Source organism: Paramormyrops kingsleyae, chromosome 22 (genome assembly GCF_048594095.1).
Source record: "Paramormyrops kingsleyae isolate MSU_618 chromosome 22, PKINGS_0.4, whole genome shotgun sequence".
Classification (NCBI taxonomy): domain Eukaryota; kingdom Metazoa; phylum Chordata; class Actinopteri; order Osteoglossiformes; family Mormyridae; genus Paramormyrops; species Paramormyrops kingsleyae.
Window position 1 is genome coordinate 10,755,189 of NC_132818.1, and position 16,343 is coordinate 10,771,531.

A 16,343-nucleotide genomic window follows, 5' to 3' on the forward strand; every position below is an offset into this window, starting at 1 on the left:
AACCATCTTGAGATGCCTTTTGCTTTGTGACTTGGTGCATTATCATGCTAGGAGTAGCCAGTAGAAGATGGGTAAATTGGCTATGAAGCGATGCACATGGTCAGCAACAAACACGCAAATAGGCTGTGGCATTCAAGTGATTGATTGGTATTAATGGGCCTAATGTGTGCCAGGAAAACATTATGACCTTGCCATCCCTGTGCCTCAGCAGAAACTGAAATTCATCAGAGCAAGTGGGCTGTTTTTTTCGAGTCTTCATCTGTTCAGTCTTGGTCAGCCTGTGCCCACTGTAGCCTCAGCTTTCTGTTTTTGGGTGACAGGAGGGGAGCCCAAATCATCTTCTGCTGTTGTAGCCCATCCGCCTCAAGGTCTGACATGTTGCTCATTCTGAGATGCTTTTCTGCTCCCCACAGTTGTACAGATGGTTAACTGAGTTACATCAGCTCAAACCAGACTGGCCATTCTCCTCTGACCTCTTGCATCAACATGGCGCTTCCGTCCACTCACTGGATATTTTGGAGTTGATTAAATTCTAGAGATTGTTGTGCATGAAAATCCCAGTTAGATCAGCAGAGGTATACTCAAACCAGCCTGTCTGGCTCCAGCAATCATTCCACAGTCAAAATCATTGAGACCACATTTTTTCCCTATTCTGGTGTTTGATGTGAATATTAACTGATGCTCCTGACCTGTATCTGCATGATATTATGCATTGTCCTTCTGCCACATGATTGGCTGATTAGATAATTGCATGAATAAGAAGATGTTCCCAATGAAGTGCTCAGTGAGTGTATATTCAAGTCCCACATCTGCTGTGTTTTTTTTTTGCATGTTCTCCTTGTGTTATGTTGGTTTTCTCCCAAAACAGATGCTTTTGGGTTAACTTGTGTCTCTAAATTACCCGTAATGCCTGCGCATGACTTTGAGTGTTATGTGCCCTGCGATGTACTGATATTTTATCCACGGTGATGCCCAGCCTTGTGCCCTATGCTGGTGGACCGACCAAGATAAATTAGAAGATGGATAGATATATTGATAATACTTGCTGTATACAGTTTTATTAATCTGTAAAAAGTGTCAGAATTAAAAACAAAAACAAGACATTTTTCCCCCAAATGACTAGTTTATTATTCTCATATGCAAAATATACTTCATAATGATATATCTGTTAATCCATGAGGTTTATAAATCGTGCCATGCATATAATTAATATTCATCCATGAAGTTAATACATCAATATAGTACAGGTATCAAAGACTGGTTTTGCAGAGTTTCCCAATGAAAGGCACAGAAGAAACAAGTAGGAACCAAATATCAGCTTCACTTGTTAGCAAAGCAAAAAAAAAATTGCCCAGTCCATTATGTTTAGTTTTGAGAGTATATCTCAATTATCACATTAACAGGCCTTAACTGTATTTTGAATATTCATAATTTATGTCCTTAATTTAACCCAGAAGAGTTATGCCCCCTAGTATAACAAGACATGAGAAAAGACACCCTTTATGTATTTATGATTTTTTTTTTCTTCACTACTCATCTGTCAGCTCTTGCAATACAATGGTTTAATCCATATGTCGAGACACTCTTAAAGGTACGGAACGTCCTTTCCTGTGTTTACTTGTTTTTACCTGCAACCATTAAGCCAAACTCTTGGATGGTGATTTCTTTGTCATGGTACTGCTGTAGCTGTTTGCTAGTGATGTTGCCAGACTTCAGGGCGTCGTCAATGGAGAACTTCTTCCCCGACTTTCTGTCATGCAGTACCATGGACTCACCCTTTGGACCCTTGATTGAAATCTCCTCCCAGTCACACTCCTGGCTCTGAAGGTTCACAAACATCTTCCAATCAATGAGGCCAGCACGATAGGCTTCTTCTGGCTTCATTTCTTTGCCTGTGTCTGGATCGATGATGACTATAGAGCGTCTAAGGTGGCTCTCCCTCTGTTCTCTCTTGACTGCCATAGAAGAAAGATTCTTCTGGAGATTTTCAATTTCTCTGTCTTTTTCACTGGTGATGCTCTTCAGGTCTGCCAGCTCCTTTTGAAGTGAAGCTATCCTCAGCTCAAGGTTCCTCCCACTCTCTAATGGAGCAGACTCTGTAATTTGCTTAGTCTCTTTGACTGTGATCTGGATTTCAGAATGTAGCCTTCTGATTTCGTTCTGCAGTCGCTGGTTCTCCTGCTGCAGCCTGGCGCTTTCATCCCGTATGTATTCTAGTTCCTTGGAGGATTTGGTGTTAGTGAACTCCATGTCAGATAATTTGGATTTAATATCAATGAGCTGCTGGTCCAACTCACGTCGCCTCTTTGTTTCATCGTCTAGAGTCTTGCGGAGCCTCTCAATCTCTAATTCGGCCTCAGGATCTCTCTCTACCTGGACTTTTTCTGTACGGACCACTTGTTCTTTGACTTCGGTTTTCTCCAAGGTTATCTGTTTTTGTTGCAAGACCTCAAGCTCCTTCTCAAGCAGCATACGTTTGTGTTTCTCCTCCTCTAACTGTACATTGAGGATGGAATGTTCCTTTTCCTGTTGGGGATCTTGTTGAAGCACCACCTTCTGCTTCACTGTTACCTTCTCTCTCGTCTCCTTGTCTCTAAGTTCCAGCTCATTGAGGCGGACCTTCAGCCTCTGGATCTCAAGCTCCGCCTCCCTCCGAACTCTTCGCTCACGCTCCAGCTCTTCCAGCTGAGCCTCTAGGTCAGACTTTTGATACTGGAGTTTTGTGAGCTCATCCTTAAGGTTGCTCTTCTGCTTCTGTTCATTCAGGATATTTTGACTGAATGATTGACATTCAGCCTTCAGGTGTGGGTCTTCCTCCACTTTCACAACTTCCTGCTGGACATATTTTTCCCTGACCTGGGAAAGGTCTATCTTTTTAAGTCGGATCTTTTCTTCATTGCTGCCCCGCTCACTCTCCAATTCCAAACGCTTTTTCTGTTCCTCTGCAAGTTTCTTCTTGAGGCTCTCCACCTCCTCTTTGGTTTTGGGATCCTCACGATACTGAAGAATCTCATTCATGACTTCCTTCACTTGCACCTTCGGCTTAGTGTCCTTCCACATCTGAATTTCATCTTTCAGCTGTCGGATTTCTAATTCACTCTTTTCGATTTGGTGAGTTTTATCTACAATGGTATTCCTGAGTCTTTCCAGCTCCCTTTCAGTCTCTGGGTCTGTTTTGTATTTAATGACCTCTTTAATGATTTCCTGATATTCTATTTGTGGCCCTCTGTTCTGCAGCATAGCTAGTTCATCCTGAAGGCGCTTAAGCTGCAGTTCTGCATCTTTGAACCGTCTCTGTTGTTCGATCAGTTCAAGACGCAGATTAGCCACCTCGTTCTCAGCCTTCGGATCAGGCCGAACAATTTCCCGCATTTTCTCCTGTATAATCACCTTCGACTTCTCTTCCTCCAAGCTTGTGATCTTCCTCTGAATATCTACTCTCTCTCTCTGCGAGGACCTGTTTTTCGCCTTTTCATCTTCATACTGTCGTCTTAGATTTTCAACCTCCCTTTCAAATGTGATGTCCTTTTCGACCTTCAGAACTTCTTTGATGGAGATCTTTTCCTCAGCCATGGACTTCTCCTTCTCCAGCCGCTTCAGCTTCTCTTGCAGGAAGCGCAGTTCATCTTCCAGGTGCTTTCGGCTCTCAATTTCCTTTTGCTTCCTCTCTAGAAGCAGCCGATACTCCGCCTCAAGCTGCGGGTCATTTTGCACCTTGATTATTTCCTCCTCCTTGATCACCTCCTGTTCTCTGGATTTCTGCTGTGCCAGCAGAGTGACTTCTTTCTGAATGTGTGTTATCTCACTTTCCTTGACTATCTTTTGCCTCCTGAGGTCATCTAGTTCGTCCCTCAGCTTCCGGACCTCCTCCTCCTGTGCCTTGTCCTTCTCAATGCGGAGAACCTCTTTCACGACATACTGCTGTGCGTCTTCACTTTTCTCTCTCTCTACCCCACGCAGCTTTAGTCGAAGAACATCTAGCTCACTCTCCATGGTCCTGGTTGTCCTTTGCTCATCATAAAGTTTCTGCTGGACTTTATGCACTTCTTCATTCAACTGTGGATCAGGGACCTTTTTAATCACTTCCGTCTTGACGATTGTGTCTTGGGGTCTTTGGCCCTCCAGCACATAAATGTCCGTTTGCATGGCCTGGATCTCCCTTTCAAGTTGCTCCCGTCTGTGAATCTCCTCTTCCAGCTGTTTCTTGATCCTCCAAGGTTCCTCTCCTGGGACTGATCTCACACTCTGGACATTCTGCTGTACCATGGTGATTTCTGGTTGCTGAAACATAGCATCGAGCAAACTTTTAGCATTGCGACAGAGCTGAAATTTGTCATTAGAGAGATGTAATTGAACAAATGAACTTACCTGGTTCATAAGACCTTGTGCATATTCAAGGTTCTGAAGTCTTTGCTTGTTCACAGCATTTACCTCAGCAAATTTTGCTTCAATAGCAGATTCCTGTTAAAAAAAATCCCACAATATTGAATTTAAATGGTTTCTTGAAAGCAACGTGGCAGAACATATACAGTACTATCTATCTATCTACATATATATATGTGTGTGTGTGTGTGTGTACAAGCTATGATACTGATGTTTATACTGTGATAAAAAGCTGAATGATGAATTAATATACTTCATAAAATTACTTCTGAGTCAGACAATTTTAAATTGATTGATATGAAATTTATCGAATGTTCCACAAACCTCATGCTTTACTTTCAAGGCAGGTGACTCAAGTCTGCTCCTCTTATATGTCTGTGGGACTAAGCCATCTTCAAGGTCAAGAATAGACTTAAATTTCTCAGTTTCAGTTTCATAGTCCTGAAAGTCAAAGTCAACTTTATTTGTATAGCACATTCTCATACACAAAGGTCATTCAAAAGCTTTACAGAAAAGGAGATAAGAAATAAAGTGCATGAAATAAAAACAGACATGAGTAAAAGGAGTGGAATGAAAATTATTTAATCTCATTACCTTAATGGATTGCTGGTACTGCTGTGCATTTCTTGAGATGTTGTTTAGGTCAGATTCTTTCCTCGCAATATCAGACAGCAGGTTCTGCAAAATCACACATATGAAGTTGTACCTACACGGGAGATGCAGATCTGGTTTGTAGCCATAAGAACACACTTTTGCTAAAGCACTTACTCTTTGGTTTTTCAGTTTTGCCTCCACTTGCTTGATGTCGTCGGTCTCCCTTGGCTCATAGTTCGGCACTCGCGAGAGCCAGCTGTTTAGGTTATCGTATTCCGTGCGGTAATTTCCATAAGAAGTCTTAGCTCTCTGCAGGCTCTGAGACCTACATACAAGTAAATTACAAAATGAGTTGGGTTGCTGCTGCATATATTCACCCAAACACCCATCCATCCATCCGCCTATTCACCCATCCATTTGTCCATCATTTCATTCATCCATCTATCCAACCACCCATCCCATCAATCCATCCATCTTCCATGTAACCTGTCACTAATTCTTCTTGGGTTAGAGCTACACATCTATTAAAACATTTCCAGTGTCCTGTCACCTGGCATCGATCTGTTGGCTCAGGTTGTCATAGCGCTTGCTGAGCTTGTTGACCTCGCTTTCCTGCCTCTCAATATCTGGAGAATGCTCCTGCACTTTGCTGGCCATGTCCACACAGCTGGCCTTGGCTGCCCTCAGGTTCTGCTCTGCCTCGGAGATCGTGGCTTTCTTTGTCTTCAGGTCAGAAGACATCGCCTGCGAAGGTGTTGGGATAATGGTGAGCGGAAGCAGAAGGGCAGAGTTGTACAGACTCTTCCATGATGGAGGTCACGCTTACAAAGAGATCTTGCTGGGTCCTTTCCAGGGAGCTGGGATCCGATGGGGCCACTTCCTCCCTGGCCAGTTTGTTCTCATAATTGGCCAGGAGGGTCTTTCCATTCTGCAGAGAGTTCTCCAGGAGGTTGGATTTCTGAAGTCTTCAATGATTAAAAAAAAAGGAAGATCTTAGCGCCAGTAGTTGCATAACAGATATCTGACACACTAAACAACATACATACCTATCTTCTGAGAGCCGTAGCAACGAGTTGACCTTGTCGTTCTTATTCTTTGCCTCGTCGATTTTGGTGTAGAGCTGTGGGGCACTGTTGCATTTGGGGTTGGAGGATAGGAACACCTCAGCCTCACGGACTTTTGAGGATTTCTCAGGCTCAATGTTTCGAACGGCAGCCTTAATGTCCTACAAAGCAAATATGGCATGTAACTATCCCACTGGATTACATTTTATACATTCTAACACTGGAATATTACATGGACAAAAGTTTGGTGTTTATAATAGAGAATAAAAGACTGAGCAACAATCATAGAAATGAACTGATGTTCATGAAATGTTCAGAATCAGTGTAAATGCACTGGCTACTCTGGATTTATGGTGCATCATTGCTCATAGGAGTTTTGCTTACACAAAAATGTTCTGAGGGCAGAACAAAAAATGATTGATTCAAAGAGATAACCAATCAGATGTTTTGGTCCCACCTCCTCTAGTTGCTTGAACCCATCTCCTCTAGAATTTGATTGATTATCTCTTTGAACCAATCATTTTTCCTTCTACCCTCAGAACATATTTGTGTAAGTACAACGCCCACAAGTTGTAAGCTTTCTTTATCGCCTCCTAGTGGCAGACACTGGTAGGTTGTCATCTTTCAGCGAAAGCTGTTTTTGTTTGTCACTTTTTAAACGGAGGACAAAGCAACTGCCTTGGAGGGACTCTGATTACTGTTGAAAGGCAGCTAAAAGTGGATGTGAATGAAGAAGTAAATATTAATGCCACTTACTAAATAATGAATAAGAGTGTGGGGGTGGGGAGGGGGCAATTTACCTTCAGATCTTGTAGTCGATCTGCACTGTCCTGTAATGGCCGGTTTTGCTCCAGTGGGGGACGGACACGTGAGTAAAGGGCCTTCTCCTGTTTGTCCAGATCATTAACTACTCTATCCAGATTGGCCATCATCTGGCGACACTGCTGTTCCTGTTTATCTGAAATGATCAATAGTACAGCAGTTCACAATCCATGCTTTGGCACTGAAGTTTAAGATCCTCCACAAGCCTTTGATCAGACTTTAAGTGATGACTTAAAGTGGCAAGCAGTTTCACTGCTATGTCAACTCCACACCTCTACCAACTGGTCTCCACCTCTGTTTGCTGTTTGCTGTGGTAACTCCCATCAAAAGATGACCTTATAAACAAGCACTCTGGCTCTGCAGCAAGCAAGACCACATTGACAACAATCCTATTTGCTGAACTTGAGCTTTCATTTTTATTTGAGTAACACTTTACTTGTGGGGGCAAAAGTAACTTAGTAACTCAGTTACTACTCAAGTACAAATCATGAACAAATATAGTAACTGAATGAAATGCATAAACTGTTATGATTGATTAATGATGAACGAATATAGGATCAGTACATAAGTTTCTGGTTAATTGATACATTAAGTTAGTGTATTAATACATATGTGCCCCCTTAAATTAAGTGTTACCTTTATTTATTTTCATTTATGTAGCAGATGCTTTAGTCCAAAGCAAGAAAAGTGAGGATTGGAGATCAGAGTCAGCCAGTCCCTGGAGCAACTGGGATTAAGGGTCCTGTTCAAAGGACCAACAGTGACATCACTCTGCCAACTAGGGGATTTGAGCCAGCAGTGTATTGATCACAGTCAGAGCTACATACCCCTCTTATTTATCTGTGTGTCTGTGTATCATTCCCTCGGAAGCATAGGTCGTGTGCAGAGCGTTTTAGGACATACCAGTGCCAGCTGAGCTGTCCTTCCTGATGTCACCAAGCCGCTTCTGGAGGGCACCCTTGCTGGATACAATGTTCTGCTTAACGGCCGCCTGCTGACTGGCAAGCCTGAAACCCAAAGTCGAGGAGCAGGCAGATGTTTAGCATTAGTAGCATCCGACAGAAGGTCGGAAGGCCCAAGCACCAACAACAGACGGAGGGAAGGAAGACCCACTTGTCAGAAACGGCGATGGCATCCGGATCGGTCGGAGGAATTACGAAGCACACTGCCGGACCAAACAGCTTATTCCCACCTTGGTCTTTGATATCCCACTTGCTGCCATTATTCCGGAGAAGGGTGTACTTCTCCCCGCGGGCAATCTGTCCCTGTGTGGATTATACGTGTGAGACATGAGCACTCCGCTCGGAGGAAGACATCACCATGGAAACAAGCGAAGATACTCGTTACAGTGTTTGAAGAAAAAAAAAAAAAACATTTCAAAACAAAAAAGAATCCGTAAGAATTCCATAGGGATGTAGGAGCCAGGGGGAGTGATGAAAAGGGCCTTACCCCCTCAGACTCGAAATCACAAAGGGCCTCCACTGGGAGGAGTTTCTGCGGGGTCTCCCTGCGGAACTTCAGAGGAAGAACCTGCTGACTCCTCTTCTGCAGGGCCTTCACACGGTCATCATAGTAGTCCATTGCTTTCGACTGGTCCTGCACGTATACATACAGTATTAGAAAGGTATCCACAGTGGAAAAATGGCCTTCTGGGAGCTGTCACAGCCAGAGGCCAACTCACATCCAGACCCGAGATCAGACCCTCCAACTGGTACATGTCTTTGAAATCCGGGCTGTATTTCTGATTGACGTCGGTGTCCAGTCTCTTCAGCAGATCCTGGGTGTCCCTGGCATCTTTTTGGAACTGCAAAAAAAACGTTTAATAATTAAAACAAAATAATTTTTAAATGCTACCATGATGTGTTAATATGTTACCACAGACATATATTAGTGAAGATTACTGCAAGTAAACTTTTCAAACAGTTTCAAAGTTTCAAACAGTGTGTTTAAAAAGGTTATCTATCACGTAATATGTGAAACAAGCTATTACAATCTTTCCCCACCCTTAATAACTGAAATAGTGTCACAAATAACCCACATAGGCTGGTCTGGTCCTGTTCACAACATCAAAAGGCAGTTTTCCAAATCCCTGAGTGCCAATTAATCTGTGAAACATGAGAGCTCATTCCCCCATAATTAAAAAATCAGGTTCCATTTTCAGCAATAATTCCCCAGTGTTGTAAATGTTTTCAAATATTGAATAATACATTATTGTTCCCTGCTTGCAGAAAATAAGAAAAACAGCAGTGATTCTCGCCGCTACATGTGTACTTTACCAACTGTTCTTTATCATTCCTGATGTCAAAAATGTTCAGGTCCAGGCTGATGATTTAAGCAGCCTGGTATGATTTACACAGCAGGGAATGTTAGTATCCTACTCCGTGAAATACATCACACAGTCTAAGGACATAACAGTAGTATTGGTTGCAACAGTAACCAGTGGCAACATTTTAGAGGTAACGTGTGCCAGTTCAAATGCCATGGCTGGTAAAGTGATGTCACCGTTGGGTCTTTGTGCAAGGCCCTTAACCCCAGTTGTTCCAGGGACCATACTTCCCGAACTGCATGTTGCCTTGGTTAATGTACATGCAATATGGTATCCCAATTCCTGTAACAAACACTGGTTAATGATCTGCTGCACTCACTTTGTGGTAATTGTCCATGTTCTTGAGGTGGGTTTCCTCGCAAATCAGCAGATTGAGATACTGTTTCCAGTCGGCATTGACCGCCTCCATATGAGCCTTAAAGGGGAGAATTTCCAAACATCACCACTGAAGCCCCCATCTGGGACACTGGAAATGACCCCGACGCTCCACGGGGAAACTACCTCGATGACATTCTTCCCAGGGTGGTTTGAGGTTATGAGTTTCTCCCCGTCTTCATTTAGCTTGGAGACAGAGGCTTCCTTAGACTCCAGGCTCTTGCTGATCAAGTTCTGTTGGGGATATAAATGATGAATAACGGATCTTTTCAGGCAGACATGCCGAAGGATATCGGGGGCGAGGCTCTGGATGCGAGACTCGCCTCGTACTGCCTCTGGCGTGACGGGTAGTCTAGGTTGGCATCGCTCCAGTCATAGTTGATGCGCTCCTCAGTCTGCTGGTCCAGCCAGTAGAGTTCGTTGGTACAGCGTTGCATGTAGTCCCTCAGACTCAGGAGGTCTTGTTGCCGCTGCAGAGAAGTGTCCTGGGGGGGGGGGGGTCATTAGCCCTTTTATTACCACTTTCCCACTTCAATGGCATCTGTCATATTGCCAGTTTGCCCAGACTGATTTTCAAAGACTAATTTAACAGCGGACTGATTTAATGACTCTGCCCCCAAGATGACGTCAGCCAATAACCTCTTGTCTGCGCTGCCCGCCCCCTTCCCCAGCACTTCCTGTTCGCTGCAGTGTTCAGGTAAATCTGTGTTTGCATATGAAAATGTGCGGAGGATTCAGCTCATACCAGCAGCTTTTTATACTTCGGTATCAGGACGCTGTTATACCCCTGGAAATCAAAAAGAGTACAGACAGGAAGTTATGGTAGAATAAAATCCTGCACTGTGAAGAAATATTGTTTTTTGCATCTTGGTAACATTTGTGTCACTGCAGAGTGCCTATGTACAAGCCACTCGTAACCCAGCAAGAGTTAGCGAGGATAAAATGGCACACCATCCACTTACAGTACCTTGTCATTGCCATCAGTTATGTGTGGACCAAGGGCTTCCACTTCACTGTGGAAGATATTGTGCTCCTCAACTTCATCCTCAACCTGGGGCAGGTCGTTCCCGAATCCCTTGTTGTTGAGGTTCCTCTGTTGAGCGGAACAGACACGTTGAGGTCCCAGGTGTCTGAGTAGCAGGTACCGTGCTTTCCGAGAGAAGGTTGCTGACAGGTGGGTAACTGAGGAAAGGTCCTCACCTGCTTCTCGTCGATAACCTGCCCCCAGTCCACAGTGGGCAGACCCTCTGAGCGGGTGAGTTGGTAGATCCTCGAATGTTCTTCACGCAGTTTATTCACTCTGGCCCGGAGCTGCTTCACACTTTAAGAAAAGACCAAGATTGGCACATTAAGATCCTTGCCACTGGTTGTTCAGGTCGGTGAACTTAATCAAAAAGCAGACACTCCTGCTCCTTCCACATCCTTTTTCTGACCCTTAGTAATCCAGACACCTAGTGAATACAATCCTAAAATTGACAACGTTCAATTAACATCATGCAAAAGTGGTTTAATCTAGATCAGGGGTGTCAAACTCCAGTCCCTGAGGGCTGGAGCCCTGCACATTTTTGGGTTTCCCCTCATTTAACACACCTGATTCAACTCCTTGCACCTCCTTGTGCTAATTACCACACAGCTCTTGAGCTGAATCATTTGTGGTGGAACAGGGAAAGAACTAAGCTACACAGGGCTCTGGCCCCCCAGGACTGGAGTTTGACACCTGATCTAGATGTTGGTTACATTAAGGCTTCACTAATCATTTTCAACCGATAATAATGATACAGCGATAAATGTATTGGGGTCATATTTTTTGGTAAAACAGCAGCCAATCAATGCATTACTTTTATTAATCACATTAATTTAAATAATATAAACACTTATTATTTGTAATTACAACACTTTCTGTTCTAATCTGCAGAATTCCCCTTTTGAGCTTCTGGAAGCACACAGTAACTTGTAAGCATTTAGAGTTTTGCTGGTTCATCTCCCTTCTCCGTGCACTGTGCACCGCTCCCTCACGAGCATCCAGCTCACGTACTCCTGCTGGATCATCTCAGCCTGCGGATGCTGGAGGCGCCCGGCGTTGGTGGCGTCCTCGTCCAGTGAGTCCAGCAGGTCCAGGGAGTTCTGGATCTTCTTGTTGGTCTCATCCTGATACAGAAATGCCTTGCCCTCGTTGATCTTGTTGACATCCTGCAAACAGAGATGCCCCGGAAGTGATGCAAGGGAGATAAAGGGACCCCCGAGGACAGGAAGGACACAGCGAGCGGTCTGGACCCACGTACATACCTTTTTCAGGTTCTGGTCAACTTCATAGATGTTCTTCTCCACCTTGTCAGCATTCCTCTGCAGCCTATCAATCAGTGCAGTCAACTCAGTGTTGGGCACCCTGTAGAGAAATAGGTTAATCATTAAATGTACCTGTATCAGGGTTGCATTATGGTCTGTAGGGTTTGCAATCTACCCCAATGCTTTTGATGTAGCTCATTTTAGGTTTATAATGGATTAACATAGATTTGCCATAAGATGTCTGGCGTGAGCGTGAGAGTCTGAAAGTATGACTGTCACGCCAAATGTGTGAGAGTTGGCAAACCTGCTGTGTGTGTGCATGTGTGTACCTGCAGGGCAATTCACGGTGATCTGGCCGGTGGCATACAGTACACACTATAAGGTTATCACGCACTTTTTACGGCAGGTATTAATTTGTTTCAACCTTACAATACAGCCTGCTTTGTCATGTCAATAGTGATTAGGCAGGACTTCATTACTCCTATGAAGAGACAGTACCTCAGGACACTTATTGTAACAGACTTTGTATTATACAGTATTAGCAGGCTCGGTCACATAAGTATACGATCACATAGATCGCAACACAAAAACATTTTCATAACTATAACATTTTTGGAATGATTAAATAAGTTAAATATGTATATAAATAGAGAAATGTATTTCTTTTATCGCTGACTGTGTTTATAAGTATAAATATAGTTGCATTACATATTAGAGAATTTAACCAGCAGCTTGCGAACAAGCTGATTAAAAGTTACCCACTGTGGGAAATAGCTAGTATTACCGAGATGCGAGCAAGACGAGACATGATCAGAATGTCTGTGACACTGTGATTTATTTTCAGGGTTTTTTTCACAGGTGCATACCTGTCCCTAAGACTCAGGCTGTGTCATATTTGTAATCCTGAACTGGTGTGTTACATAACTGAGCCACGAATACACAGTGAGTTCCGATTACAGCGTTTTATTTTTGTATTTAGTCTATTCATATTAATTAGTCATCTCCATCCCCATAATTAAATTTTAACTGAAATATCACCAATATTAGTTAGTTTGTTCAATCGGTTCAGTTAAAATAAGGGGTCTAGCCATTGCATTAAGTTAATATAAAGTTTTCTCCCGAACAGGGTGGCGTCTTCTTGCGTCCCCAATAAAAGAACTAGAGACGGGACGTGTGAACAGGTTTGTCTTGTTAGCTGTTATCTGCACGGCCAGCCTGGCCTGGCAACAATAGCTAAAGCATAAAAGACAAGTGGGAACAAACGAGAGTTTGTGGAAGCCACTCGGTTACAGAAACGAGCCGAGTCAAGTCGACTTAAAGGGACAGCAGCGGCGCGCAAACATGTTGTTTTTTTCTTGTACAACTTGATACTTTGAGGAAGTAATTCTCAGGTTTAATAGCTTTGGCATAATGTGCAATAGTGAGGCTCCTCTAGGGACCTTTTCATCCGAAGTACAGTACTGTACAATTACTGTAGTATATTGTCGGTCGATGATGTAGATCATAATAGCAATTTTTTTAAGTGTATTGAAGTAAACAGCTGTCAGCCACTTAGTGAGAAATTGTGTTGCTAGCGCTATCTGCCTGGGGGGTTTCATGTAGCAGCGCCTTTTAGCATTTCACCTATTCACTAGTTAATTCACAAAATCTCCGAAGCGATGTCAGCGTCGCTGTCCCGACGGTGTTTTTTTAACCACTAACAGCAGCGAAAACTACATTTTGCCCCTTTTTACATAAGCAGTCTTATTCAGGACAACATAATCCCTCACGATCTTTGCATTGGGCTTGTGCCAATATTTGGACATGATTTAATAATATCAATATTCATGCTTAAAGCTATACAGATAGAGACAAGTGTCCCCATCTTCTCTGTATGAACAGTTTGTTATTTTTATAAGTTGCCAGCATTTCAAACGTGTTCATGAATGGCTGGACAGCAGTGCAGAATATTCAGGCATGTTACAGTTTTGCAAAACATTTCAATGCTGTTGTCAGTAGGTGGCCTTTTATTCAAATATGAGTTTGAAATTAAGACAGGATGCTCGTGAAAAAAGTGACATGCCAAGCTATACATTGGTAGACTGTCGCCAGATATAATCATTTTATTTGTTAATTTTGACAAACGTTACAAATAACATTAATACATATATTTATCGTTGTTCACCTTATTTTCACTTAATACAAAGAAAAACAGTATATATTGCGTTTAACTGTAATTAAACACTCCATCGTTCTATACCAGTGGTTCTCAAACATCCGATAATAAAATTTGCAAACGCACTGCTTAAAATTTATCGATGCGGGGGACATATTCAGAAAATCATCTTGCGACCCCTCCCATCATGTACATCCGTAATTCATGCTGAAATAGTAAGAGCTACGTTAAATCAACCAACTTATTTTTTAATTAAAGTTCCCTTTATAACAAAAGTTACTAGGTTACTAGCTAAAAGTAGGCGTATAATTTAATTTATCTATGTGGAATACATCGTGGTTTGCATACTGCCATCGTTGGCTGTTTCTGCTTAATAATTGTTGTAAATTTGAAACATAGTTAAAATCGAAATGAAAACTTTCAATTCAGGTAACGGTCGCGTTTTTATGTGCATAAACATGTTTGTATATTACATATCCATAGCGCAGGTGAGGTTCTACACTCGTTTCAACTCGAGTCCTTTGAGACTTTCGTGACTGAAACAACAAGAGTGTTTTGTATTGGTGCAGATGTAAAGGCGGGGTGGAGAACATCTTCATTGCTAAGATTCCCTGAAAGCTCTCGCCCATCAAAATAAAAATAAAAAAATCACTGGCCATTGCGCAAAACCCGATCATTCAATTAAGCAACTATACTGCATGAAATGTAAGATACAATGCCTTTCTAAAACGTGAAAGTAAGATACTTGGATCAACTTAAGTATAGTTTACAGCGTCTGAAAAAAATGTGCATTAGTTGATGACTGGTATTGCCATTACTTTAGCGCCCCTGTATATTCTTAGGTGTAAATTCTTTAGCGATAGTTCACTCTTAAGTAATAGTGCACCGCCCGGAACCAGAATTTCACCACTGTTTGAAATAGGCCCAATTAGTTTTGCTGGGTAGTTTAATCTAGCACAAAAATCAAAGAAAGGGACATCTTTCTATCTTATCGATTTAATGCGTATGGTCAGACAATTTTTAATATGACCTGGGCGTGTCGCTCGTCCCATGAAAAACAAAAAAGGTGAAATGTCCCTTAAGGCAAAACGGCATTTGAGCTGGGTGGGTGGAATAAACATCGCATCTTGTTTGCTGAACAGTCTACTGTGTGTGTATATGTGTGAGTGTATGTGCGTGTGTTCTATTAGCCTACTAATTATTATTAAAGACACACCCATCAGGTGAAACATACATGTTTACCGCAATAACAAATGTTAAAAGCAAAAGCAAGAATGTCACGATGTCGGTTTAAATTTAGAAATACACGTTTGCGAGCAAAACTCCGAGATCAAGTGAAACCACATAAGAATGTAAGCAAGCAAAGTTTACTTACTTTTTGGACGTGATTGTCACGCTCTTCTTGCCGCTCTTTTTCGAGAACATCGCGGCTGCTTCACTTTCTCTGCAGCGCTTGTCCTTTTGGCGGAGGGTGGCACAATCCCGTACGGTTCCTCTAAGGGTGTCTGGTGGCTTTTTTCCAAGTCTTGTAAGATCTCACGGTAAATGCAACCAGCGCGATTCACCAGCCGACTGATAGTGCGCTGTCTCCTTCGTGGATTCTCTAATATAATACGAGCCCTATTCCACCCTTAAGGGTGGTGCCCATCTGTAGCCTATCATCTCCTGGGCGTGGATCATAGCTGGGACTGACAACTTTCTGCTCTCCTTTGCTGACAGCCCAGCCGTGGAAAAAGTTTCTAGGCAGTAGTTACTGGAACGTAAACTGAAGTGTAACAAGATTATTTGAATAGGTTTGGAAAAAATGTTTTGTTTTTCTTAGTCATTATTATATTTTTATTTTTTTCTACCGTTAGTAATATGATGAATAGGCCTACATCATCACAGAATATCACAGGTCTCTGATGTATCCGATTTCAGCTACAGAAGAGTTAAAAAATATTAAGGGGAAATCAACCATTCTTGTGGTCACAGCCACTCCGTCATGTTTGCTAATAGAAAATAAAACTGCCGTGAGCATAAAAAACGAGTTTCTGAGCGTGTTGTGAACTTATATGAATTTATGTGAAGTGAGGACGTCAGACTCACCCAAACTTACACGACGTGGGTACGATGCAAAATATGTATGGCATGTTAAGCTTATCCTTCGGGATATATGTCTAGCAGTTCATATCGTGATTTTTTGGACATATTTTTAATGTTTGGAGTCCACAGTTTTAACATTTATTTATAATATTTTCTGTGTTATTACTCAATTCATCCATCTTCTAACTGCTTACGCCGGTCAGAGTGATGTGAAGCCTGTGTCAGGCAGCATAGGCCGTATCAGGGCTTCACC

The 16,343-nt window shown here is 42.5% G+C and overlaps 1 protein-coding gene across 1 annotated transcript; it reads right to left on the reverse strand.

The window, feature by feature from the left end:
- Positions 1–1,103: 1,103 nt before the first annotated feature.
- On the reverse strand, positions 1,104–15,615 carry ppl (periplakin). Its single transcript, XM_023798500.2, has 22 exons — positions 15,381–15,615; positions 11,851–11,950; positions 11,600–11,754; positions 10,765–10,885; positions 10,532–10,657; positions 10,310–10,351; positions 9,888–10,049; positions 9,691–9,798; positions 9,509–9,604; positions 8,545–8,667; positions 8,313–8,459; positions 7,977–8,128; positions 7,767–7,870; positions 6,842–6,999; positions 6,024–6,202; positions 5,804–5,942; positions 5,528–5,721; positions 5,152–5,302; positions 4,978–5,061; positions 4,708–4,824; positions 4,369–4,461; positions 1,104–4,281 (listed from the first exon to the last, which is right to left on the reverse strand). The coding sequence occupies exons 1-22, from the start codon at positions 15,428–15,430 to the stop codon at positions 1,615–1,617; spliced, it is 5,268 nt and encodes a 1,755-aa protein (XP_023654268.2). The 5' UTR covers positions 15,431–15,615; the 3' UTR covers positions 1,104–1,614.
- Positions 15,616–16,343: the final 728 nt, after the last annotated feature.

What these genes read in the sequence shown, in the direction of transcription:
- ppl (XM_023798500.2), bottom strand. Translation starts at nt 15,430, where the DNA reads ATGTTCTCGAAAAAGAGCGGCAAGAAGAGCGTGACAATCACGTCCAAA. An exon ending in GTGATTTCGAGTCTGAGGGG is followed by an intron (nt 8,129 to 8,312) that starts GTAAGGCCCTTT and finishes TAATCCACACAG; the next exon opens with GGACAGATTGCCCGCGGGGA. An exon ending in CAAAACTGAAAAACCAAAGA is followed by an intron (nt 5,062 to 5,151) that starts GTAAGTGCTTTA and finishes GTGATTTTGCAG; the next exon opens with AACCTGCTGTCTGATATTGC.